The sequence below is a fragment of the Vitis riparia genome, chromosome 11 (genome assembly GCF_004353265.1).
Source record: "Vitis riparia cultivar Riparia Gloire de Montpellier isolate 1030 chromosome 11, EGFV_Vit.rip_1.0, whole genome shotgun sequence".
In the NCBI taxonomy this organism is placed as follows: domain Eukaryota; kingdom Viridiplantae; phylum Streptophyta; class Magnoliopsida; order Vitales; family Vitaceae; genus Vitis; species Vitis riparia.
The window spans coordinates 2,147,182-2,171,652 of record NC_048441.1 but is presented as its reverse complement, the minus strand read 5'-3'; the positions used below and the strand labels follow the sequence as shown (position 1 = coordinate 2,171,652).

The following is a 24,471-nucleotide window of genomic DNA, read 5'->3' as shown; positions in this document are numbered from 1 at the left end:
TGGGTGTGAGGAATCTCGCTGTGATGAATAAGGCCCTCTTGTGCAAGTGGAGTTTGTTGTATGCTCATGAAAGAGAGACCCTTTGGAAGCAAGTCATCAGTGAAAAATATGGAAAAGATGATGGGGGTGGCATTCCTGCGAGGTGAGTAAGAGGTTTGGTATGGGGTTGTGGAAAGCTATTAGGAAGGAGAGAGATATTTTGAGTAGCAGGTTGGCTTTCCAAGTGGGTAATGAGCAGAGAGAGGTTTTGGAGGGACAAGTAGTGTGGAGATAAGCCACTTTGTGAGTCATTTTCTTCCCTATTTGCCCTTTCTATGACTAAGGAAGCTTGGGTGGCGGATTTTTGGAACCCTAGAGGTGAAGGGGTTGGATGGACCCTTATTTTTTCTAGGGCCTTTAATGATTGGGAGTTGGATCTGGTGGAGCGTTTTCTACAAATGATTCAAGTAATTAGGGTACACAGGGATGTAGATGATAGAATGATTTGGACAACTATGAGGTGTGGGAACTTTTCGGTCATGTCTCTCTATTATTTTTTGGAGCCTGGTGTTTCTCCTTTGTTCCTTAGTGGTAGCATTTGGAGATCATGTGTGCCACCTAAGGTGGCTTTCTTCGCTTAGGAGGATTCTTGGGGGAAAGTCTTAACTTTGGATTAGATTCAAAGGAAGGGGTTACTATTTAGCAAATAGATGTTTCCTTTGCCTCTTTGAAGTAGAGACGGTTGATCACTTTCTTCTTCACAACGGTTTGTTTGGAGAAAAGGAAATAAATAAAGCCTTCTTGTACAAGTGTAGTTGGCGGTATGCTAATGAAAGAGAGGCCCTTTGAAAGCAAGTCATCACTAAAAAATATGGAGAAGATGATGGGCGGTGGCGTTCCCGCAAGGTAAGTGAGAGGTTTGGTGTGGGGTTGTGGAAAAGCTATTAGGAAGGAGTGAGATATTTTGAGTAGTAGGTTTGCTTTCCAAGTGGGTAATGGGCAGAGAGTGAGGTTTTGGAGGGACAAGTGTTGTGGAGATGAGCCACTTTGTGAGACATTCTCTTCCTCATTTGCCCTTTCTATGGCTAAGGAAGTTTGGGTGGAGGATGCTTGGAACCCTGAAGGCGAAAGGGGTGGATGGACCCTTTTTTTTCTCTAGGGCCTTTAATGATTAGGAGTTAGATCTAGTGGAGCTTTTTTTGCAAATGATTCAAGTAATTAGTGTAAATAGGGATGTGGATGATAGAGTGATTTGGACAACTTTGAGGTGTGGGAACTTTTCGGTCAAATCTCTCTATTCTATTTTGGAGCTTGGTGATTCTCCTTTGTTCCCTAGTGGTAGCATCTAAAAATCGTGTGTGCCACCTAAGGTGACTTTCTTCGCTTGGGGGAAAGTCCTAACTCTTGACCAGATTCAAAGGAGTGGGGTACTATTTAGCAAATAGATGTTACCTTTGCCTCTTTGAAGTAGAAATGGTTGATCACCTTCTTTTTCACTATGGTTTGTTTGGAGAAAAGGAAATGAGGATTGGGTGTGAGGAATCTCTTTGTGATGAATAAAACCCTCTTGTGCAAGTGTAGTTGGCAGTATGTTGATAAAAGAGAGACCCTTTGGAAGCAAGTCATCAGTGAAAAATATGGAGAAGATGATGGGCGTGGCATTCCCGCAAGGTAAGTGAGAGGTTTGGTGTGGGGTTGTGGAAAGCTATTAGGAAGGAGTGAGATATTTTGAGTAGCAGGTTTGCTTTCCAAGTGGGTAATGGGCAGAGAGAGAGGTTTTGGAGGGACAAGTGGTGTGGAGATGAGCCACTTCGTGAGACATTCTCTTCCTTATTTGCTCATTCTATGACTAAGGAAGCGTGGGTGGTGGATGTTTGGAACCTTGAAGGTGAAGGGGGTGGATGGACCTCTTTTTTTTCTAGGGCCTTTAATGATTAGGTGTTAGATCTGGTGGAGCGTTTTCTGCAAATGATTCAAGTAATTAGGGTACACATGGATGTGGATGATAGAGTGATTTGGACAACTTTGAGGTGTGGGAACTTTTCGATCAAATCTCTCTATTCTATTTTAGAGCCCAGTGATTCTCCTTTGTTCCCTAGTGGTAGCATTTGGAGATCATGTGTGCCACGTAAAGTGGTTTTCTTCGCTTGGGAGGCTTCTTGGTGGAAAGTCTTAACTTTGGATCAGATTCAAAGGAGGGGGGGTACTATTTAACAAATAGATGTTTCCTTTGCCTTATGAAGTAGAGACAGTTGATCACCTTATTTTTCATTGTAGAAAGGCTCGGATTCTTTGGAATCTGCTTTTTTACCTCTTTGGTGTGTCTTGGGTTCTCTCATGTTCGCTGAAAGAAACTCTTCTTGGGTGGCATAGGTCTTTCATGGGTAAAGCTTGTAAAAAGGTTTGGCAAGCGGGCCCTTTATGTATATATTTTGAACAGTGTGGAAAGAAAGAAACTTGTTATCATTTGATAATGAGGAGTTATCGATCCAAAGATTGAAAAATTCTTTTGTATGTAATTTGTGGTCTTGGTTTCGGGTATCTGTAGATATGAGCCATTTTTCTCTTGTTAGCTTCATGGTTAGGCTCATAGTAAGGGCAGGTGATGTTTTTTGCTTATTTCCCTCCCCCTCCGGGTTGAGCCTTTAGGCTTTATTGTATACTTTGAGGGCACTGCTTTTGGTGTCTCCTCTTTTCTATATATACTACTTTCCTTTACCTATATAAAAAAAAAAAGTTTCTCTTTATGTAGTTTACATTTCTATTAATAGTTACCTTAGCTGATATGTATGACATGTATATTAGCTGATAGATATATGACATGTTGTAGGATCCTTGCCGACCTGGTGTGAGAGAAGCAGTGCAACTATGCCAAAAAGCTGGTGTCAAGGTATTTCATGTGTTGTTAAAACTTTGTTGTATATCTTGTTGGCATAGTAGTTAAGAACTTATGATACAAGACCATACATTTTTTATGGAAATTAATGCATATTGCAATCAGTATCTTATCTTAAAATTATATCGTAAATACGATACATATACATACATGATATGATATGTTGTGATATAATGATACAACAGTATATATATCTTCAATTATTTTTCATAATTTTTAAGAAAAATCAAATTAATTTTTTTAAAAAAATTTGTTATGTTAATTTTTTAAAATGTACTAAAAGATTAAAATTCGATCATGAAAAAGAGAGATAGGTAAAATAATCTTTTATGAAAAGCTACATTCTTGTTGTTAAATGCCATTTTAGAAGTCAAGTTTATTTTTACAATGAATATAGGAAAAATTTTCAGTTGAATGGTTTGAATGTTGACATTGAAAAATGATGGTGATTAGTGATTAGTGACATTATGTGATGACTATTTATTCAAGTCATATTCCTACTATTTTGCATAAAATTGGTTATATATTACTTTATGCACCAAATTTTCAATGGACATGCACGCATATACATATTTTTTCTATTGTTTTTTACTATGTAAAAAAACTTACTATACACGATACAACACATACAAAAAAATAGAAAACGATACACAATTTGTTTTTTCGAGTTAATGACTATGCTTCTTGTAACCTTATGGTTGCAAATATTGATGTGAATTTCCTTATTTGGTATTACTTGGGATTTTAATGAATTATGATTAGTTTCTACTGCTTGTGAGCTACATCATGAAGACATTCCTAATGCAGGTTTTTGCTTTTAGTTGTGTTAAAAGGTATTGACAAATCTGCACTAGGACACTGTTGGGTATGCCAACATCAATATCACATTTTATTTTCTTCTGGAGTCAGTTTGCATTAGAAATTGTATTTATCAAATTTAGTCTCATTACATAGATTCTAGGTTGCTTACATGATTCTATAAAATATATTCTCCATTTTTATTTTGCCCTTGTAGACTTGCTTCTGCCTTGGAAGAGTTTTTTTTTTTTTAAAAGAAATTGAACACCAATCTTTTGGTAAATGATGGACATACTGCTACATGTGAACAATTTGATCATGCTCATCTTTTATTCCTTAAGTTCATTACTGTTGGTAAATATTTAGGATACCCATGTGTGCTCTGCTTGCTAAATTTTTTACATATAAACGCTACAGTGGTCTCAAGTTCATGGGATGTTGGTGCACAAGGAACTATGATCTGTTCTATTCCTACAATGGTTTAATCATAGCCTTTCGCTAACTAGACATGATTTGAGTCATATCTTCTGTTGTTTTTTTTCTAGGTCATATAAATTACTACATCCTGGTTATTTTATATATATACATATGTACTTATTATGTTTTATTTTTCTTTTTGGTGAAACTAAGGGTGATACAGAAACACCTAGATGATACTGAAATCTTAAAAGCTAAAATTGGATGGGAGTGTCTGTCAAGGGGCAAAAATGTGCTCTCCTCTTGGTCAATCAGTTGGGTACCTGATTGGATGCTCTATGTAAACATGAAAAATGCGTAAACAAACCCCCTTCCCCTAGGACTGTATCCTCTTTAACCAGCACTCTGGGTCCTTCCCTCTTCGAAGAAATTTATGAAAATTACCATATCCCTTCCATTAAGGCCGTGTTTGGTTACTGAAATGGTGAATTGGGAATGATTGTTGAATTCTTATTCCAGCCATTTAAGTGTGTGGCTCATGCACAAACATTTGGTTTTTTGGGGGGATTGAAATTCATCAAGGGATGTGAATTGGCTAAAAGGAGTACTAGAAAGGTTTTTATCATAATTCAAGCTGACCAATCAAGTCAACTTCATTTGCATACTGATAGATCAGAATAAATCAGAATTATAAGATGTTCTAGACAATGAATCAATTAAGATAAATTACTCATTTGTGACTTTATCTTTTGAACAAAGAAATTCTATTTTAATCTTTTATATTTGCAATAGATTTCGGTTAGAACTTCAATTCATCATGCAAGAATGTCAAATGAAAGTAGTCCTACCAGGGTAGGCTAGTTGGTGAGGGCGAATGTTGGGTGATATGGTCCCAATAAGAGGTACATTTTCGAATCATGCCACTGATGATACCCTAATTTACCCGATGCTAGTTGTTGTGGGAGCGGTTAGAACCCTGAGGTTTGAGTCCCTATGGAGAGTCTTAAGGGCTTGGTCATGGAAAGTTCTTTAGTTATCAAAAAAAAAAAAAAAGAGGGAGAGAGACAATGTAAATGAGAGGATTTTACAAATTTTGGGTAGATTCACATTTTATTCTCTATTATTACTATAAATCGTACTTTTAGAATATTTTTTACATGAAAAAAATATCATTGGTGTTATTATCAATCACTTTTGCTTTTTGAATTTTTTTTCCTGAAAACTATTATTATCCTTAATATTACTATTAAAATTTGAACTCATTTTAATGTATATGGAACGAAATATAAGTTGTGAAGTCTTGTTGATTTTTATAACATATTTAATCTTGAATTTATTTTTGAAAATTTTATTTTTTATTCTTCATTGTCAATTGATTTTTATTATGAAAATGCTAGGATGATATTTATGCATTAGGTAATTATGGATATTATTATATTTTATTATATGTTTATATGGGTATTGGGGTTATAATCATTTAAATGGCTATTTAAATTTAAAGGTATTTTTGTAAATAGACTTGTTAAATGGTTTTATCATAATGTGATATTCTATAATAGCATACATTGTATTTTATAGGTTTTTGAATAATTTATTTGTTTGAGCATATGGACTTGAAAGCATATTAGTAGAAATTTAGCATAAATTTGTTTTCATTCCTATACAAACAAATATTGAAACAGAAATGGAAAATAAATTTATGATTTTGAATCTTGTCCTTGTTGTATATTGAGTAAGAAAAGTTGAGTCCTAGTTTCTACTTTCTAGGAATGGATAACGCAAGCCTGTAATGTCATTCCATGAATTAAATAAAGCCTAAAAGATTCCTAACGCCTAATGCATATGTCAGGCAGGTGAGACCAACAGATTTCTCAGAAACTTGAAATTCCAAGTGAGAGAAGAGGATGTATTGGAATGTAGGACTGTAGAGAGAAAAGTATATAGAGTAGTGAAATAAAAGTAGAAAAAAAATCTAAATAATTATGAATATTATTAATCAAAGTCAAGAGAAAATTAATTCCTAGTATGGGACTAATTTTAATATTGATATAAAGAATCCTAATTATGATAGAACTCCATCACAAAATGATGATGACCCAAAAATAATATATTTAGGCTCAACAAAAATGTGTAGTTTTAACATCTTTATCTCTTGGTCACATGAGGAACTAGGAAAATGACAAAACAAGAGCTCTTTATGCTAGGCAGGTGAGAAATGTGATTTCTTGAAAAACGGAAATTCCAAGTGAGAGAAAACTGGGGGTGTCAGGACCTGTGCTAATGTTACCTATTGAAGAATTACTTCATATCGAGAATTGGGATAGGCAGGGAGGAGAGATTGAGAGGTTGCTCCTCGTATAGAAATCTTTCCAAAAATGTGTTTTAGGGATATTTTTTACATTGCATTTGATATGAGCACAACGGAAAATATGGAGAAATGGGTTTTCTGTGGAAAATCAAAGTTTTAATGGTTGGATTAGCATGCCATCCATTTATTTGCAATCTGCATTTATTTTTAATGTAAAATGTCAGGAACAATGCTCTTTTGGAGAACTTTAAAGTCACTTTCCAATTGGAGCCTTGTTCCTCAAAGAGATCTTCCCAATACCTAACTCATCCTCAAGCTAAGGTAGTCACCCAGAGACTCGATAAATGGAAAGAAGCATTTTCTCCTTGCAAAGATGGTCATAATTCAGTTTTTCTGATAATGAAATCCCACTTATTTCTCTATCTTTAAGGTTCCAGTTAATGTGGCTAGCTCGACTGACAAGCTTCTTGCTTTTTTCGACTCTTGGAGAACCAACTAGAGCGCATGGGGTTCACTGGGGAATACCAGAAATTCCAAGCACTAGGGTTTCCTTCCAAAGGAAAGATACTTCAGAGGCCACTCCTTGGCCTATCCTCAACCCCACTTGCCAAGTACATCTTATTTGGGTGCATTTTGCAACTAGATGGCCAAGGCTTTAGGATGAGCCTAACATTACATTGTTTCTTGTTGTGCAAAGGAAGAAAATGGTATCATCAACAAATTGGAAACGGGTTGCACTTATCCTTTCTTTACACCACGCTTCACTGTAATGTGTCATTTATTTCGAATTATCAAAGTAGACAATTAAAACAATTGCTTGCAGCTCCTGATCTCCAGTTGAAACTTTGTTTAACTATCCCTTGTAAGCTTTTAGGGGTGGTGACCTTTTGGGTATATATGTGCGTGGGAAGGTGATGGAAGGGGCAGCAAGGTAGGTGCTTTTATGTCGATGTATTTGTCAAAAAAAAGGGAAACAATAGATACATAAATAGAAATTGGAATATAAAATGTGTTTTCCATTTTTCTAATATATGGAATATGTTGATTAGGGTGATGAAATTATTTTCCTGTGTTTAAATGTGTTTTGTCCATTAGATGAAGTTATTTGCCACAATTAATTGAAAAAAGAAATGTACATTCCTTGGCCTATAGGTACGGATGGTTACAGGTGACAATCTTCAAACAGCTAAAGCAATAGCCTTGGAATGTGGAATACTAGTTTCAGATGCAGATGCTACCGAGCCAAATCTCATCGAAGGAAAGTCATTTCGTGCCTTACCTGAATTGCAAAGACAGGATATTGCTGATAAGATATCGGTATGATCTCAAGAAATCATGTCATTCCTTAATTGTAGAATATTGGCTCCACATACCACACTAATTGAAGTGCTGTGTGATTATATTTATAGGTCATGGGAAGGTCTTCTCCAAATGACAAGCTTCTTCTTGTGCAAGCATTGAAAAAGAAAGGGCATGTTGTTGCTGTAACTGGAGATGGAACTAATGATGCTCCTGCACTACACGAGGTTTGGCGAGCTCTAGATAGAATGATAGACCGATGGTAGAAATCTGTTTGAATCTTTGGATAAGTCACATACTTCAATTACTTGGCCACTGTTAACCTATTCTGGTTTGGTGGTCTCCTATTCCTAAACTTGCTATTTAAGTGCCTTGATTTTATGGTCCATTGGATGTTCCTGGCATGGTGCACATTTGGACAATAACCTCCATGCATTAGGTTAAGAGTACATAATTCTTACCATCTGGCTCAGGGCATTCTCTGATGTAAGATGGATCTAGAAGGCTCTTCCATTTGTGCACGAATGATTTTTCTGATAGACTGATTTCTACTATCGGTTTCATAGGTTGTATTTATTTGAATTCTTTTAATTTTGTTTCAGCTAGTCTCAAATAGGTTTCTAATATCTTTTATAAAAAACATTTTTTTATATTTTCCCCGCTCTTGTTCGCCTTTTTTTTTTTTTTGGACTTTAGGCAGATATTGGTCTTGCAATGGGCATTTCAGGAACAGAGGTTGCAAAAGAGAGCTCTGACATCATTATCTTGGATGACAATTTTGCGTCAGTTGTCAAGGTTAGTCTGTGCATTGTAAGAGTATTTTAAGTGATCAATAGCAAATATGTAAATGACTGCAACTCCCACAAATGAATGTTTTCATCCAATCTTGAACAAAGAAATTATAAGCTTCTGTTAATCAATTCCGTAAGTGTGATTTCAGTTCATTTATTGTCCTTGGAGGAGTTTAACCAGCCTAGGCAACAATAGGCATTATGACCCTTGGTGGCATGAAGTTTCTCACAATTGTCTTTTAATCTCTCTTGTTGGATTATCTAAAGCCTCTTGGGTCTTAATCCACACCATATCTCTATTAAAAGAAAATTACTGAAATTGATAATTAAGTCAGGGTTTGACTTCGAGTTTGTTGATCAAAGTTTCCCTTCGATGCCTACAGCATTTGGAAAAGTTGAAGAAGCTGGGATCTTTGTAACTGTTGATTTCTCTTGTTGCATTTAGGTTGTCAGATGGGGACGATCTGTATATGCAAATATACAGAAATTCATCCAGTTTCAGCTCACAGTTAATGTTGCAGCTCTAATAATTAATGTCGTGGCAGCAATTTCCTCTGGCAATGTTCCACTAAATGCAGTGCAGGTTGGTGGCCCACCCATTGCTGCCTCTTGAGTTGACAGTTCTATTATGTCGTCTCATTTGTTTAACTCTGTGTTGTCTACTTTGCTTATAGCTGCTCTGGGTTAATCTTATCATGGATACTCTTGGAGCACTTGCATTGGCCACTGAACCACCAACAGATCACCTGATGCACAGGCCTCCAGTTGGTCGAAGGTAATTTTTTTTTAATGTTGGGAGATCCAATAAATACTGTTTATAAACTAAGTGGAAAATTGGGTCAGATCTGTCCCTGGAGGTTTGAATTGTGCTTCATTAATTAATGGTTTTCATGTCCTTGAATCTTATTCTAAGAAGAGTAAGTGAGAGGTTAGAAAAGAAAGATTAAAAGGGAATTTTTGGTGAGGAAGGAAAACTCTTGGAAAAAAGTCTCATTTGGTGAATTGTTTGAATGTCTATATGCATAAAAAGTACGGAGGGTTGGGCATTCATGATCTCTCCAGTTTGAACGAAGCTCTCCTTGGTAAGCGTTGTTAGAGGTTTGAATCAGAAAGGGAACTCTTTGGAAGTAGGTCATTAAAGGGAAATTTGGGGAAGAAGAGGGGGGTTGGTGCTCTATGGAGGTGAGGGAGGTGTATGGTGTAGGGTTGTGGAAGACAATTAGAAAACGGTGGGCATATTTCAAAGGCAAAATTTGTTGTGGTGTGGGCAATGGAAGGAGGATAATTGAATAACATGTGGTGTGGGTATTCTTCTCTTAAGGGTTTCTTTCCTGTCTTACGCTTTAACCACCTCTAAGGAAAATTGGGTAGCGGATGTTTTGGAGAAGGTAAATGAAGGGGCATTGGATTCCATGTTTCTTAAGACATCTCCATGATTGAGAGTTGGATGGCATGGAAGCATTCCTCTTGATATTGCAATGTAATTCTACAAGAAGGGATGCTGAAGATAGGGTGATGTGGAGTGGCCACAAAGAGTGGCATCTTTTAAGTCAAATCCTATTTGCTTTTGTTTGGAGCATGGGATATCAAAGTCTTTTTATGTCGGATATTATTTGGAATCCTTGGGTTCCAATGAGGGTCAACTTCTTTGCATGGAATGTAGTTTGGAAAGGTATGTTATGGACGGTTTAATGAGAAGAGGTTGGACTTTAGTGAATAGATGTTTTATGTGGAAAGGTGGAACTGTTCAAAGGCAAGAACTCTATAGTAGTTAGTCCTCTCCTTATTTGTAATTTTATGGGTGCTAAATTCATTAGTTAAATGACACGAACTTTATGTTGGGAAGAAATGGAAGAAAGTATGGAAAGTTGCTGTTGTGTTTGTTTTGAACCATTTGGAAAGAGAGAAGTGGAGGGGCTTTGATAATGTAGAGCTACCAGATCAAGAGTTTAAATCCCTTTATATCGGTGGTCTTTGAAAGTAGGTCAATTGGGGTTTGAAGGATGTGTCAATGTCTATGATAGATTTTGTGGATTGGTTAGGATGGAAGGGAAGAGAGTGCTTTTTTGTATCCCTTTGTTTTGATTTTTGCCCTGTCACTTTGTATATATTCCATGTACTTTTGCACCCTTCATTTGGGGCGCTTTTTAATATATTGCTTTCATTGCTTATTAAAATAAATAATATCAATTAATGGGTTTCTGGCTATTTGAATCTTTTAAAACTGGTTGGATTGGTGACTCTTTTTTCTCTCTCTCCCTCTCTCTTCTTTTCCTTTTCCCTTTTTTCCCTCTTTTTTAAAGGTGGGCAACATCATTTACCTTGCTAATCACTCCTGGACGCCCCTTCCCAAACCATTTCCGCCTGTAACGGCCTTCAAGGGTTGGTTGGTTCAAGTTTGCCTGTTTTTGCCAAATGCCTCCTTGAAACTTGAGCTTTCAATATTTTAGTATAGCTTGCAAACTTGTTATTGATTTCTTTTTCCCCAACAATTTTTTTAGTATTTTATGAAAAAATTGATATAAATAGCTCCATGATTTTTTCTTAAGAGGCTTTTAACCAGCTTAAGTTAAATCTGACTTTTACTTCACCCAAATTCATGTGATAGCCATCAGCATGTAAAACATCCTCTACTGCATAATGACTAATGAGTACTATTTTAGTGGGAAAGATTCATTCCTCAAATTCCTTTCCTCGCTGCAACCCTAAGCCCCCATAGAAAAGAATGAACATTTTGGAGTAACCTTGTGGCGTTATGTTTGAGACACTGCTAGGATTTGTCTCTTCTTTTTCTTTTTCTCTTTTTTCTTTTTAATATAGTTTTGTTAAAGATCTCATGTTTTATTCATATGTGCCTATTACCTGTTGATGATGACACTTGTCTTGCAAATTGAACCCTCTTCCAAGTGCATGCAAAGGAGGTACAGGTACATCCATTTTCCCTTTGATTTTTGTAGGCAATGCATTGATGATATCTTATTCATTTCTCAGGGAACCATTGATAACAAATATCATGTGGAGGAATTTGTTGATTCAGGTACATTTGTTTTGTTGTTTTTAACCTATGATAAAATTCTTGGAGAGAATTTTATGTGTTTTGGCCATCCCACTCTCCTTTTCTCAATGGATTTGTTGGGTTTGGTTGCGAAATTGCAGGCCCTATATCAAGTGATCGTCCTGCTTGTCCTCAATTTCCGAGGTACAAGTATTCTGAAGTTAGGTGGCACTCCTGAACGTGCTTCCAAAGAGAAGAATACAGTGATATTCCATGCATTTGTTCTTTGTCAGGTATATTTAACCTTTGATTTATTAGATCAAATCTTATTTTGTAAAATGGCAATATGCCTACCCATGGATTCACGTGGGCTTCGGATACAACAGAGTGAAACAGTTTCATTGCATTTTTCTAAAAGCATTTCAATTGAGTTAAGAGTTTCCTAGTGACTCCCTCCCTCTCTTTCTATGTCTCTCATTTCTATATTTGGGCTCAATACATAGAATTAATGAAATGGAAGACATCAGTAAACAACCTCATTTTGTATTCTTTTGGTGCAATGTCCTCATTCTAGTTCATCCTATGGGATTGCATGTGGCTTCAAAAGTTGTAGAAATTGATACTGAAGCATTAGGGGTCAATATGCCCCATTAGCAATTAAATAGCTTTAACTTAAAAATGTCTAGTCAATTTTTCTTGGGCTTCCCTATGAGAAAAGTTGTCAAATCTGCTATTATGTCAAATCTGCTGGGATAGGAAGCCCAACTCCAGTTACTGGAATAATAAGGTATCCTATTTGAGATCAAGAGCTAACCTATCTTGATTTTGGGGTCAAAACTGCAACCGCCTAGTATAACACAAGTTCAACGCAGATATTCAATGAGTTTAATGCACGGAAGCCGGATGAAATTAATGTATTCAAAGGAGTCACTACCAACCGTCTTTTTATTGGGATAGTGGGAATAACTCTCGTGCTTCAGGTAAGATATCAGTAGCTTCATCTGTTTTTTTTTGGGTCTTCTGGTTTTGTATTGTGGAAGGTTTTACTTATCTTCTACTTGTTATGCTTCAGATCCTTATCATCGAATTTCTTGGGAAGTTTACATCAACTGTCAGATTGAATTGGCAGCTTTGGCTTGTTTGTATCGGTATTGCTTTTATCAGGTAAAGTTTGGTTACTTGTAACATTCCAAGTCATATTACTTATAAGGATGTTTTAGCATCCCATTTTAAGTTGCAAAACAAACAGTAACTGTAAGTATCAGTGCAACTCAGGGTGAGCTTACCTGACATAGCTACTTTACCTGATTTTTCAACAGTTGGCCTCTTGCGGCTCTTGGAAAACTGATACCAGTCCCAAAAACTCCTCTTAGCAAGTTCTTTACAAGGATGTGTCGCTGTAGGCGAGATTCCCCGCGGCGAGATTCCCAAAGTAAGTCTCAACTCATTTCTTGTTTGAGCATCAGGAAACACTTTTTTTAAGACTGCTCTGACATTTGCTTGTCTTGTAGGTCAGTAAGTAGATAGAAGGCTTGACAATTCACTGACATCAACACGTTATATAGAATACAAGCTCCAAAGTCAATTATCCCCTGTTGGGTGCACGGTTTACATGGGATCTCAGCACCACTTTTGCACCACTTTGGCTAAGGCTTGACAATGCCTTAGCCACTCGAGTTATTACATGGTGTGGAAAAACCGGCTACCCGCAAGGTTCTGTTTTTTTAGACATTGAACCTTGCTTTTTATTGATATTGTGCTAATGTTTTGAGTACAAAATGTTGTGAAAATTTGTGAAAGGGTGTTTCTGCATTGGAGTGATTTTGAAGAAATACTTGAACCAAGCTGCTGTTTTTTGTGGATTGTTGTGATATGTTATGGTAAATGTGTCAGTCATCCATCTTTTGCCCAGTAATGTGTTCACCGTTATTATATGAAATATTAAGCTTGATGGTGAGCAAAGTTAAAAAGAGTTTTTGTACGGAACACACAATGGAACTTCAAGAAATTTCAAACTAGAACATAAGAGAAAATCATTTAGTTAGGTTCTCATGAAGCAGGCAATGGAAATGGTGCATGGCCATCTCGACAGTAGGAGCGTACCTGCCACTGCAATACGCTGGTGACTCGAGGCCCCTCTGGACGCCTTCACATAGTATGATGTCTTCCATCTACATATTCTCAAACCAGTCATGTATTAGTGGTACGAGATTTGCCAAAAAATTAATTTCTGACACGGGACAAGATGGTGTTTCTACCTGTACTCTTTCACTATCTTCTAGACTTCTTTCTATGAAAGCTTTGTCATCCTGAGGCAATACAATGGTAGTTGATTAAGATGGGTTGATGAATAATGTGTCTATCTCTGCCCTAAGTGCAAGAATCAAAGCTAAATATCCACTCTTAATCAATTTTCTTACAACAACCCTAAAAGAAACAATTTCTTAAATTTATCAACCATGGCACTCACACTTCCGAACTCAATTCATTCTCATTCCGGAGAAAATTTTAATCAAAATTTTTAAAAATATCAAATTTATCCTTCTTTTTTTTTTGTTTAATAAAAGCTTATTTTAAATACTTTCAAACATTAAATTTAATATCACAATAATAATAATTACTTGTGCTTCTACTTTCAAATATACTTTCACTTGTAGCATGTTAATGTAACAACTATGCATATACAAACCTTATGAGCGGCATTAACTCTGATTCCACTATAATAATGCATTAGCAGACAGAAAATCACCTTAAGGGAAGCTTCAAGAAAGTAATCAAATACCACTTTGCATGTCCTGGGTCCAAGTGGGAGAACCAGGTTGGTGTCCATCCAAGGACCATACCTATAAGTAACCAATAAAAAGCTCAACATATTAGACATTACTGAATTATCACAATAACAATATTGTTTTTCAAGAGAAGAATCATTACTGAATCAATTATTGCTGCATGCAGTGACCAAGTAAATACCTATTAATCATGAAATTTGGATAGATGAAAGCATATAGAGCTTTTGTTCCAAGTCGATCAAAATCATCTTCACTTTCCCCAGGACCACCTTCACAACTTTGGATGCTAACCCTTTCAAACATCTATTTCACCAAAGGCAATCACTTAGGTACTACAAAGTTCCACCATATGGACTAATATTCAAACAACCAATCTTAAAAGAAATACATCCTATAAATATTTTAAAATTTGTGATATACTGTACTTCTTAGAGCTAAACTATATATTTTATAAAAGAAAGGGGGAAATAGGGAACATACTGTTGTGGAGTAGGACTCAAGCTTAAGGCCAGAAGCAAGACTTTTATGTGCATATGGCACATGATAGCCACCATCTAAGTAGTTGTCACAGAACACCTGCAACAAGAAACTAATAAAAATTATCAGTAGTCCATGGAAATGGTGACCAGGCAAGACTTTATATATGCGTAATTGAAAAAAGAAACTAGGTGATTAAAAGGAGTAATATTTCCTAATTGCTAGTATGCGGTGAAAGCTGAGTTTTGAAAAGGACTCTCAATTGAAGACAAATTGTAAGTAAAGGACCTTGGGCATGAATTCTAAGTGAAGCATGTGCAGAATCAAACCTTCCAGTTACATTCAATGGTATATTCACGTCTACAAACATAACTCAGTGAAGTATTAATTCCACCATTACTCAGAATGTCTGAAGAGCTGCCAAGCCATTCCTTCCCCACTATTTTGCTATCAGCTTCGTGCTGAGGTGAAACGTCATTGTCTATATTGAGAAGAACAAATGGCCCCCAAGTGGCGATGCGCAAAGGTATAAGCCCAAATTCCTATTTTCCATGCCCACACAAACCAAGCCAAATTATCCCTCAATTTGGAAAATGTTGTATATAAACTGGAATGAGATTGCCAGTGCAGTAATATTATTGCATACATTTATACTGAAGTCCTTTATTCCTGTTATTCTGGTTGCCTTGAGGAGGGCTCCATCTAGCCCATATGTCCAGGCCTACATAAAATATTAGAGTTACTGGTTTAGGTCATAATAAAAAATAAAATAAATAGAGCATTAATTTTGTCTGTTTCCTTTGGTAGCATATTTTTTATCATTCTGATGCGTATGCAAAAGAAAACAACAAGTTGAAACAATAATACAAATAGAACAAATATAAAGACAGCACATATTTAGACATAACTAAGTGTGATAACATTACAAACAGTTTTCTATACCCCTTTTGAATCAAGAATTTTTCATCAATAGTAAAATTAATATACTAGTACAAATTCTACTCACAGCAGTGCTTCTGAGGGTTTTTTTAAAGTAGTTTCTAAAGAAGACATCACAGTCTTCTAGGAGACTCATGAGAAAATTATTTAATAATGGTTTGGGCCCCAGAGGCATAGTAACTTGAAGGAGCAAGAGATTCCTTTGAGCTTTCATTGTGAATTGTGAATCCCTAGGAGAGGAGACGGAAAAGAATCTTGTGGATGATTATTCAGACTGCAATTCTGGATCTTTGTTCTGTTTTCCCTTTTTTTGATAAGCACGGTAGAAAGATTGATTAAAATATGCAAGATGGGCCGTATCCCAAGCACAAGAAACAGAAGGTTGGATAGAAAACCAGCCAACAGTTGCACCTAGAACAAGTCCTTGCCAACCAACCATTAGAGGTCTGATGAAGATTTCTTTTAACTTTTATTTGAAATATAACCCCTTTAAAGGGATCTCCAACCATGCTTTCTCTAAATACTCCACACTGTATATAGTGCAGCTATATCCTATTCTCTCCTCTTTCAGAGAACTTCCCATGCCAACACAACATCACTCCTTTATTGACTGAGGGATAATGCAATAAACCCCAAAAATAAAAAACATCAAAGACCATAATTCTTAGGCTACAGTGCAGTGATGAAGGTGATGTTTAGAAGATTCCTTCATTCCTTTTGCATGTAATACCCCAATTAATAAGAAGCATCCTGCTCTTTCAAAGATCAATCATTAATACCTTTTCTATACAGTTGGCTGCATGAAAAAGCCACCTTGAGGGATCAAGAGTCTTCCATATCTCTCTTTTGGAAAACCCTCTCCAACTTTAAGAAACAGCACACTGATGAATATTTTTGTGGTGCAGCACCCATCAGCCTCTAAGCTCCACATCTTGACCTCCATACCCTCATCCTTGAAATTAATACAGTTAAAGCCAGTTCTTGAAGTAATCAATAAGCTCCAACTCCAAATCATTTAAAATCCTAATAAGCCTAATTACAAAAGCTTCCTGTCTTCCAATTAATTCTATAATCTACCTCCTTTACTTGAATTTAATCCTTAGAAGCAGCATCATACCAAAACCTCATTCTCCATTCCTTGCATTGAACCCAATACACTTAGAGAACACCTCCCACTCTTGTTGATGAACTTCAATCTACTCCTTCCCAAGGATCCCACATTCTATTGACCTCCAGCACCATTCTCCCTTCCCATGCTTCCATTAATTAAGGAGGGAAAGACCTACATCCCACCAAACTAAATATACCCTAGCTACTCCTCTAAGGCATCACACAGAAAATCCTCCTGCAAGTTTTCCTATATTTTAATAATGAAAGCATGAAATAACAAAGGTAAGCTTGACAAGGTACATTTGACAGAACTATTTCTTCACCCTGCTTCCTCTCCAAGTTTGTCTATCAACCTATATTGCATGGATTCAAGTCTAAGTGCCGAGTATGGGTATGCGTGTTTGATCCTTTATGTTGGAGAGCATGATATATATTTTGTCTTTTAAGAAAAATGGTTGGTGGGAGGTCATGTGTTCTAACCTCATCATCGCATGTTTATTTCCCCAATTTATCAAGCCCATAAGTAAGCAAACCCATACATAAACCCAAAAATGGAGGTTACATGTGAGGGAGGGTGTTAGAGAGCATCATATGCATTATGGGCCCAAATCTTACAAACTTAAGCTTTTAGGCAAATTGGTTGTTCAACACTTCACATCTATAAATTTTAGGATACAAGAATTTGGCTAAAAAGGATCTCAAGAATGGGTATAGATACTAGAATACAACATAATAAAAGGAAAAAAAAAAAAAAAGGAAAGATAAAAGTGATTAAATATGGATAAGAAAACAAAGATATCTTTGATAAAAAATGTCCTTTTTTATTTTATCCCCTATCTTTTCTTTTTTATCCTTAAGTATTTTTATAAAAGCTCACTTCCATTGTGTCATGTCGACAAGGGTATGCTGGGCATAGTTGGAGGATCCAGGTATCATAATTATCAATCTATCCATATGATGAAATATTGTTTCAATCCCCCTTTTAAACTGAAGCTCTCTAGTCTATTTCCTCTAATCTTTCCAATCTCTATGATAAGATTAGCCCCTTAGGGTTTAATCATAAAAGGAAGCCAAAGGTATTTGGATAATTCCATAAATTTTAGTTACTTGAAGTTAAACTAGTAGTTAGTCATTTGAATTCTTATCGTATTTAGAAAAAATTTTATTTTGTAAAAGTTTCTAGGTTTCATTTACTTCCATTAATTGGGAGATATAAGAGTCTTAAGAAAATAATTAGCATCTGAATAGGTTTTAAGTTTTCTAAAGCTTATAAATAAAACTAATAATGAGTTGTATGTATTAGTTTTTTTACATCTTCGCTTTTTAGTCTTTATAGTGAGACCCTATTACCTAAAGTTTTTATTCTATGAGAGATTCTTAGAAAGCCTCAATAGGACCCAGACCTTTATGCCCTGTTCCCCCTTTAAATTCAAAACCAGAGGAGCTCTAACTCATGTATTTGATCATAGGCAGCCACCTTGTAGTTGTCCTACATCAATTTTGGTATAAGAGCAAATGTTTTGGGTTTGAAGGTGTGAGTAACTAAGAGTGAACTGCTTTAAGCAACCATGATGAAGGCTATAATTGTCTAATGGAACCACTAGTGATTACACCAAAGTGAAATAAAGAGGAGAATTTATGAGCCACTAGCAATTTCCAAGGTCATATTTCTTGAGAAGAGAGACTATGTACTATGGTCATTAATGTAGCATAAACATAGCTTTACAAGATCCTATTAACAAGTTAACAAGCTTGATCTACAAATGAAGAAGCATCCCAATCTGTATCTAGTAGCCTGGGTAGATTACCCCTCAATCCAGGCAAGATCTTGTCTTTTGGTAATGATCCTTACTAGTAACTGCTTTGAGCAATCAGTGAGGTGTAATATTTTGTTAATGAAAGAAAGTCAATAACATTTTGCTTAAAAAGACCATGGCTTTTTGGTTCAAGGATCCGATATATGACTATGAAAATACCTATACTCTTATGCACAAAAGGTGCAAAAGTCCCCTTAAGGCTTAGGCGTGAGGCACAACACAAAGCACACACTTGGGTGAAGTGGACACATATCAATTTTATAACATATGATCTAAAATCCAATTCAAGCAATAAACGTTTAAGATTCCAAACATTTTGAAGGAATTATTCAACAAAAAGGTCATGAAATTACATAAATTTCAATATATAGTTAGAAATATTAAGAACAAAATAGTTAAAAAAGGAAAAATAAAGTAGATGAGTTATGTTTTCCAACATGGTGCACACCTTAGCAAGCAAGGTGCTATAACTAGGGATTTGTTGAGCCTCAGGCGGCATGCTTTAAGTGTGCCCTTGACAACTATGCTATGAACATAACAGCCTCTTTTATTGGATAACATCATCAATGGAAAGACTGGTACAAAATGTGCTAGTTCAAAATGCAATAGAAGCCTATTGAAGAAATAATCTTTTTTTTTTCTTCCTCTTTTTAGAGATAACTAATGCAAAGAACAAGAAATGCAAGAATAAAAAAGACCAAGATCTTTGCCATAATCTGCACATAGCAATGTAAATAAACTCACATGATATGGGCATACAAAGCAAGACTTTTGCCCACTTCCATATGCAAGAAGAGAGGCATGATGTCGACACACATTGTGAAAAGCATGAAGCTTGCCATTGTTATCTTGACATACCACAAATTCAACATTCCCCAACCTGCTGCAGCTAACAAGTTAGCTACATTCAAGTAACGATGGGTTTATAAATCTTCTGTTTGGAAATAGGCAAAAGAGAGGAAAAGAAAAAAGAAATTCAAATTTTGTTCTATGTTGTTTGGTTTTTCAAGAAAGAAGGATATTCTTGCTCCCTTTGCTGGAGGTTTTCCTCAGATACAAATATGGAAAATTGCAAAATTTTAACTTTTAATTTTAATTTTTTTTACCCTTTTCCTATATTTTCCAAGCAAACAAACTGAATATAAGGAAAAAAGCACAAAATTTCAATACTCTGAGGGTATTACAAGAAGTAGACAAAGAATCATAGTCCCATACCTGCCAGTGAAAAAGTCCCGGGGATTTTTTATCTGTTCAGTACACCCTGAAAATCAAGAGATAAAAAACCCTAAGGGATCTGATAAAATTAATACTCAAACAATCTCTAGAATAACTCTTCGAACTATAATTCAAAATTAAAACCCCACTTAGCATGACAATTCTCAGTACTCTAAAATTTATTCCAACACCCATTTGTTTGCTGAGAAAAGAGGGTGGGGGAATCCTAAATCATATATATTCATGTTGTATCAGTATCTGGAAAGAGAAAAGGGGGAAAAAAACCTTCCCGTTCTTACATTGTCTCAACAACCAAATAGAGCAATTTCTCAGCAACCAAACAGAGCAAACCAAAAGTACAAAGAAATAAAATATCGTTCCTGTGTTTTGCTGCTCGGGAGTTCGGACAAAAGAAAAAACAAATCCAGATTTTAGTTTTCCTGGAGAAAAAAAAAATTAAAAATTTAATTTCTCGCAAAAACTCAAGAATATTTTCTCGGAAAAAAGAAATAAATAAGAAAGAAGAAGAAGAAGAAGAAGAAGAAGAAAGAAATACACGATCATAGTTTTCTGGGAAAGGAAAAATTCAAGATTTCAGTTTCCTTGGACCAAAACTCAAAATTTAGTTTTACCGCTGGCGTGATGACGAGACAAAATCTTACACGTCACCCGCTGAAAAAACAGGCCGCCACACTTGCATCTTCCCAAACAAAGTCCATCTTCCTTCTCGGAAACCAAACGCACCACAAGCGCACAAAAAGAAAAACACACACATAGAACTTTGCTTACCAACAGCTTGCCAGCCTCTGTAGAAGACGAGATCGAGTTCAAGGGCAAGAAATGAGGGGTCGGTGTACCAGGAGCTGGGTGGAGTTAGGGCTTGTTCGACGGGGATCCTAGGGTTGAATTTGTGGAGCAGCGTCGGAGCTTTTCCAGCCGCAGAGGAGGAGTTAACGATTGTCCGATTCGGAAAAGGACACCGTTTCTGGAAGAGAATGTGGGAATTTCTGGAGTTGAATTTAGATCTTGACGACGATGATGAGGAGAGTGGTACGTTGAAAATGATTGCCATGTTGATGGACGAGCCTTTGTCTGACAAATTCTGCGCACGCTTTTATTGCTGATTGCGTGTCAACGCCCTTCATATTTCTCCCTCTTTATTTTTCTTCCTTTGTTTCATTTATTTATTTATTTTATAATCCTTCTCAATGCAGCAACATCGTATCATCATCATTATTATTATTATTTTGAAAAATTATGATCCGGAACATTTCAAAAAAAAATTCTCAAAAAACATTAAAAATAATTTAACATTATTTTTTAAAATAAAATTTTGTTTAAAAAGTCAAATATAAAAACAACACTTAAAAACCTAATAGTTTTCAAAATATTTTTCATATTTTGAATCGAGGCTCAATATACTTTGAAAAAACAATTGAGATATTCAAAAAATAATATTTTTAGAACAAATTTTCAAAAGATTTGAGAAAAATGAGAAAAAATAAAAAATAATGAAAAAAAAACAAAAAAAAAGGTTTATATAGTATTTTAACCTCGTTTTACTTATTTTAATTCTTCTTTGTAAAAATTGAAATCATATTTAATAGTCATTTTTTAATACATTTTTTAATTTTCAAAAAAAAAGAAAAATATGTTTAACAATCAAAAAAATAAAAAAAAGATTTTTAGTTGTTAAAAAAAATGGTATTTAAAAAAAATATTTTTTAGTTGTTTTTATTTATTTATTATGACAATTTTGAAAAATATTTATATAAATATGGAGAATGATTAGAAATAAAACATTATAGATGAAATTTATTTTTAAAACATACAAAAAAATAATTTAAGAATATATCAAATTCTTGAACAAATTTTTCTTCTATATAATTATAAAATATTTTTTAAAAACTATTCTTAAATACTGATTTTGAAAATATTTTTCAAAAATAGTTTAAATAATTTGAAAATGTATACACTTTTAATTGTATTTTTTATTCAATTTTTTCTTATTAAAACCGAAGATGAGAAAATAATTTTCTTTGTTTAAATTTTCCTTTTCTTAGCATTTATTTATAAAAGAATAAAATGCTGTTTTTAACAACCATTCCCAAACAACACCCTATTTCCCATATTTTGTCTTTTGTTTTATTTATTTATTTATATACTCAGCTATGATGCAAGTTGACAATGATTTCAAGAAGAAAAAAGCAACATATATATTATGGTATATGTAAGGAACTTTATTTATTTATTTATCAATTTATTGAGTGTCACTTTATTGTTGTTTTATATTAGTCACACAAACAATTTTAATTAAAAAATATTAAATCTTTGGTTCGAAGATGAAATATTTTTTATTTATATAACTTGAATATTTTAATTATGAATATTATTAGTAAAAATAAATAAAAATTGCCTATTGAGAAATTAAATTGTGAAGACATCTTTAAATACTACTAAATATGATATAAATATATCAATTTTTTTTAAATGCCAGACATAACGAAATAACATATTTTCTAGGCAAAAAAGACATAAAAATAAATGTGAAAAACAATATGAGATAAGGTAATATTTGAAAAAATAAATAAATAAATAACAATAATCTTTAGTATGATACACATATCTTCCTTATGAGATTATTTTCGTAACAATTTGTGAGAAAATTGATTTCATCTAGCAAGCAATACACACAAAGAAGCATAATTTTTCAAAAAAAACTATACCGTGATAATTTTTAAGGTTCAATTTAGGTTTAATTGTGTCTACATGTATAATTCATTTAAAATATATAGTTTGAGTTTGACTATTCAACCTATCTAACCCGTTTATTTAATCAATTCAAAATGATCCATTTATGACTCATAATTTATATAAATGTATTAATTTTATATATTAAAAAATTAAATGTACTTAATTAAAATTTATAAATATCATATGGTTAAAAATAAATAAATAATCACCTAAAGTAAAATTTTATAATTTTTTATTATAAAGATTAACAATATTTTATAATTAAAATATTAAATAAAATAATAAACAAGAGCAAAATAAAAATTTTAATTTAGTTTCATATTATAATTAAAATTAAATAATTACATTAATTATGATTTAAAAAAAATTAAAACTCGAAAGTTAATGCAACTAAAAAATATTTTATCATTTTACAATAATACTTTTATATATAAATTTAAAATTTAAAATAGGTTAAATGAGTTATGATCATGGTAACAAATTTAATAAATCATAATCGGGTTAACATATTCTTTATGTCAATTCATACATAATCCAACTTTATTCATTTATTTAAAAAGTTAAACATTTGTATCGTCTTATCCTATGATGAACATAGGGTTGTGTCGTGTTATCCTTTAATGAATGAATCGTGTTTATGTTATATTATTCTGACATGATCATTAAAAGAATCGCATGCTGAGTAGATTGCCACTATTTCTTATCTTAATAAAATATGATTTCGTTACAACATGAACTTGCTATCCCGAAAGATACAAAATAAAATTAAAAGAAAATAGTGTAGCGTAGTTGTCTTATGAAAAGAGGGGCCAAATATAAATTTGTTTCCATATAAAGACAATCACCAATGTGCAAGTTGGATAAGTGGGTCTTACTCCTAAAGAATAAATTGGATGGCGAGCCTAATTAACAACTAATACAAGTTGGAGACACTCTTTGTTTGAAGGAAAAACCATGTGATCATGCATCACCTAAAAAAGTAAAATTTTTTTTACAAAAAGAGATTCAATAGGAGGTTAGGATTGGCCTCCTCAGCATGCTAAGGTACCCTTTTACATCCTGGTTGACCATGATTAGGTAGGTGAGAACCATGGCTAGTGCATCTCATGCAATGGTCACATTAAATTAAGCAGTTATATCACTTATGTATGCCCCCACTAAGATTAATTAATGATGAGCAATGATTCTAGGAAATCTTTTTGGATCTTTTGTTAGAACCCTAGGTGCCAACCAGAGCCATGTGCCCTAAGAAATATATATAGTTCTAATTTGTATTAGTATGCATGCATACATTTGAAAATGTAACATTCATGTCACATACCTTTAGGAGAAAATCTATTGATCATTTGTTAGCTTCTTTCTTTTACACATCTCCCACAACATCATCTCATAGCCAAAAATATCACCTCTTGTCAAGACCTTTAATTCCTTCTAAACCATACTTTACCAAAAATTCAAAGTGTAACAACATTTATGTTAATTTTATCGTCATCTTATAATTATTTTGTATTTTAAATTAATTTATAGAAAAAATGTGGCCTTTGAATTGTAGTATTGAATTATATCATGTGTTTAATGTAGGATTGATGAAAGTTCAATGTCAACATCCTATTAGCTTAGACTTTTAGGAGTGTGTGTGGTAAGTTCAATGCCAACATCCTATTAGCTTAGACTTTTAGGAGTGTATGTGGTCTCACATCATTTTATGTCAAAAGTGAGTTTTGATTTGACTCACTCCTAATTCCTTGATGTGGGTGTCAACAATTGAGTATAAGTGTCTAACATAATACGAGCAAAAGTCTAATGTCCCATATTGACTAATTATTAACCTTAATTAGGATATATATATATATATGGAATTATTTTTGCCTTTCATTAACAGAATTT

At 34.2% G+C, this 24,471-nt stretch overlaps 2 protein-coding genes across 6 annotated transcripts in view; one reads left to right on the top strand and one right to left on the bottom strand.

Annotated features, from left to right (window-relative positions):
• LOC117925711 (calcium-transporting ATPase 10, plasma membrane-type) overlaps positions 1 to 13,327 on the top strand; it is a 46,458-nt gene extending 33,131 nt beyond the window's left edge. For both annotated transcript variants that reach the window (XM_034844794.1, XM_034844795.1), the window contains 12 exons: positions 2,810 to 2,869; positions 7,551 to 7,715; positions 7,808 to 7,924; positions 8,394 to 8,492; positions 8,934 to 9,071; positions 9,163 to 9,263; positions 11,480 to 11,525; positions 11,645 to 11,776; positions 12,356 to 12,463; positions 12,556 to 12,647; positions 12,803 to 12,915; positions 12,995 to 13,327. In XM_034844794.1, the coding sequence (XP_034700685.1) occupies positions 2,810 to 2,869; positions 7,551 to 7,715; positions 7,808 to 7,924; positions 8,394 to 8,492; positions 8,934 to 9,071; positions 9,163 to 9,263; positions 11,480 to 11,525; positions 11,645 to 11,776; positions 12,356 to 12,463; positions 12,556 to 12,647; positions 12,803 to 12,915; positions 12,995 to 13,002 (1,179 nt within the window). In that variant the 3' untranslated portion in view covers positions 13,003 to 13,327. The remainder of the gene's footprint in view (positions 1 to 2,809; positions 2,870 to 7,550; positions 7,716 to 7,807; positions 7,925 to 8,393; positions 8,493 to 8,933; positions 9,072 to 9,162; positions 9,264 to 11,479; positions 11,526 to 11,644; positions 11,777 to 12,355; positions 12,464 to 12,555; positions 12,648 to 12,802; positions 12,916 to 12,994) is intronic.
• Positions 13,274 to 20,949, bottom strand: LOC117925712 (choline monooxygenase, chloroplastic). 4 transcript variants are annotated; one of them, XM_034844796.1, is made up of 11 exons: positions 20,620 to 20,949; positions 20,130 to 20,270; positions 19,831 to 19,876; positions 19,360 to 19,498; positions 15,396 to 15,470; positions 15,079 to 15,291; positions 14,753 to 14,848; positions 14,454 to 14,575; positions 14,233 to 14,326; positions 13,742 to 13,792; positions 13,274 to 13,654 (listed from the first exon to the last, which is right to left on the bottom strand). In XM_034844796.1, exons 1-11 carry the CDS (start codon positions 20,900 to 20,902, stop codon positions 13,517 to 13,519), a joined length of 1,398 nt encoding a protein of 465 aa, XP_034700687.1. In that variant the 5' UTR covers positions 20,903 to 20,949; the 3' UTR covers positions 13,274 to 13,516. The 4 variants fall into 4 exon arrangements, with proteins under 4 accessions (XP_034700687.1, XP_034700688.1, XP_034700690.1 ...); XM_034844797.1 differs by having other exon boundaries at positions 19,360 to 19,495; XM_034844799.1 differs by lacking the exon at positions 20,130 to 20,270.
• Between the last annotated feature and the right edge of the window lie 3,522 nt (positions 20,950 to 24,471).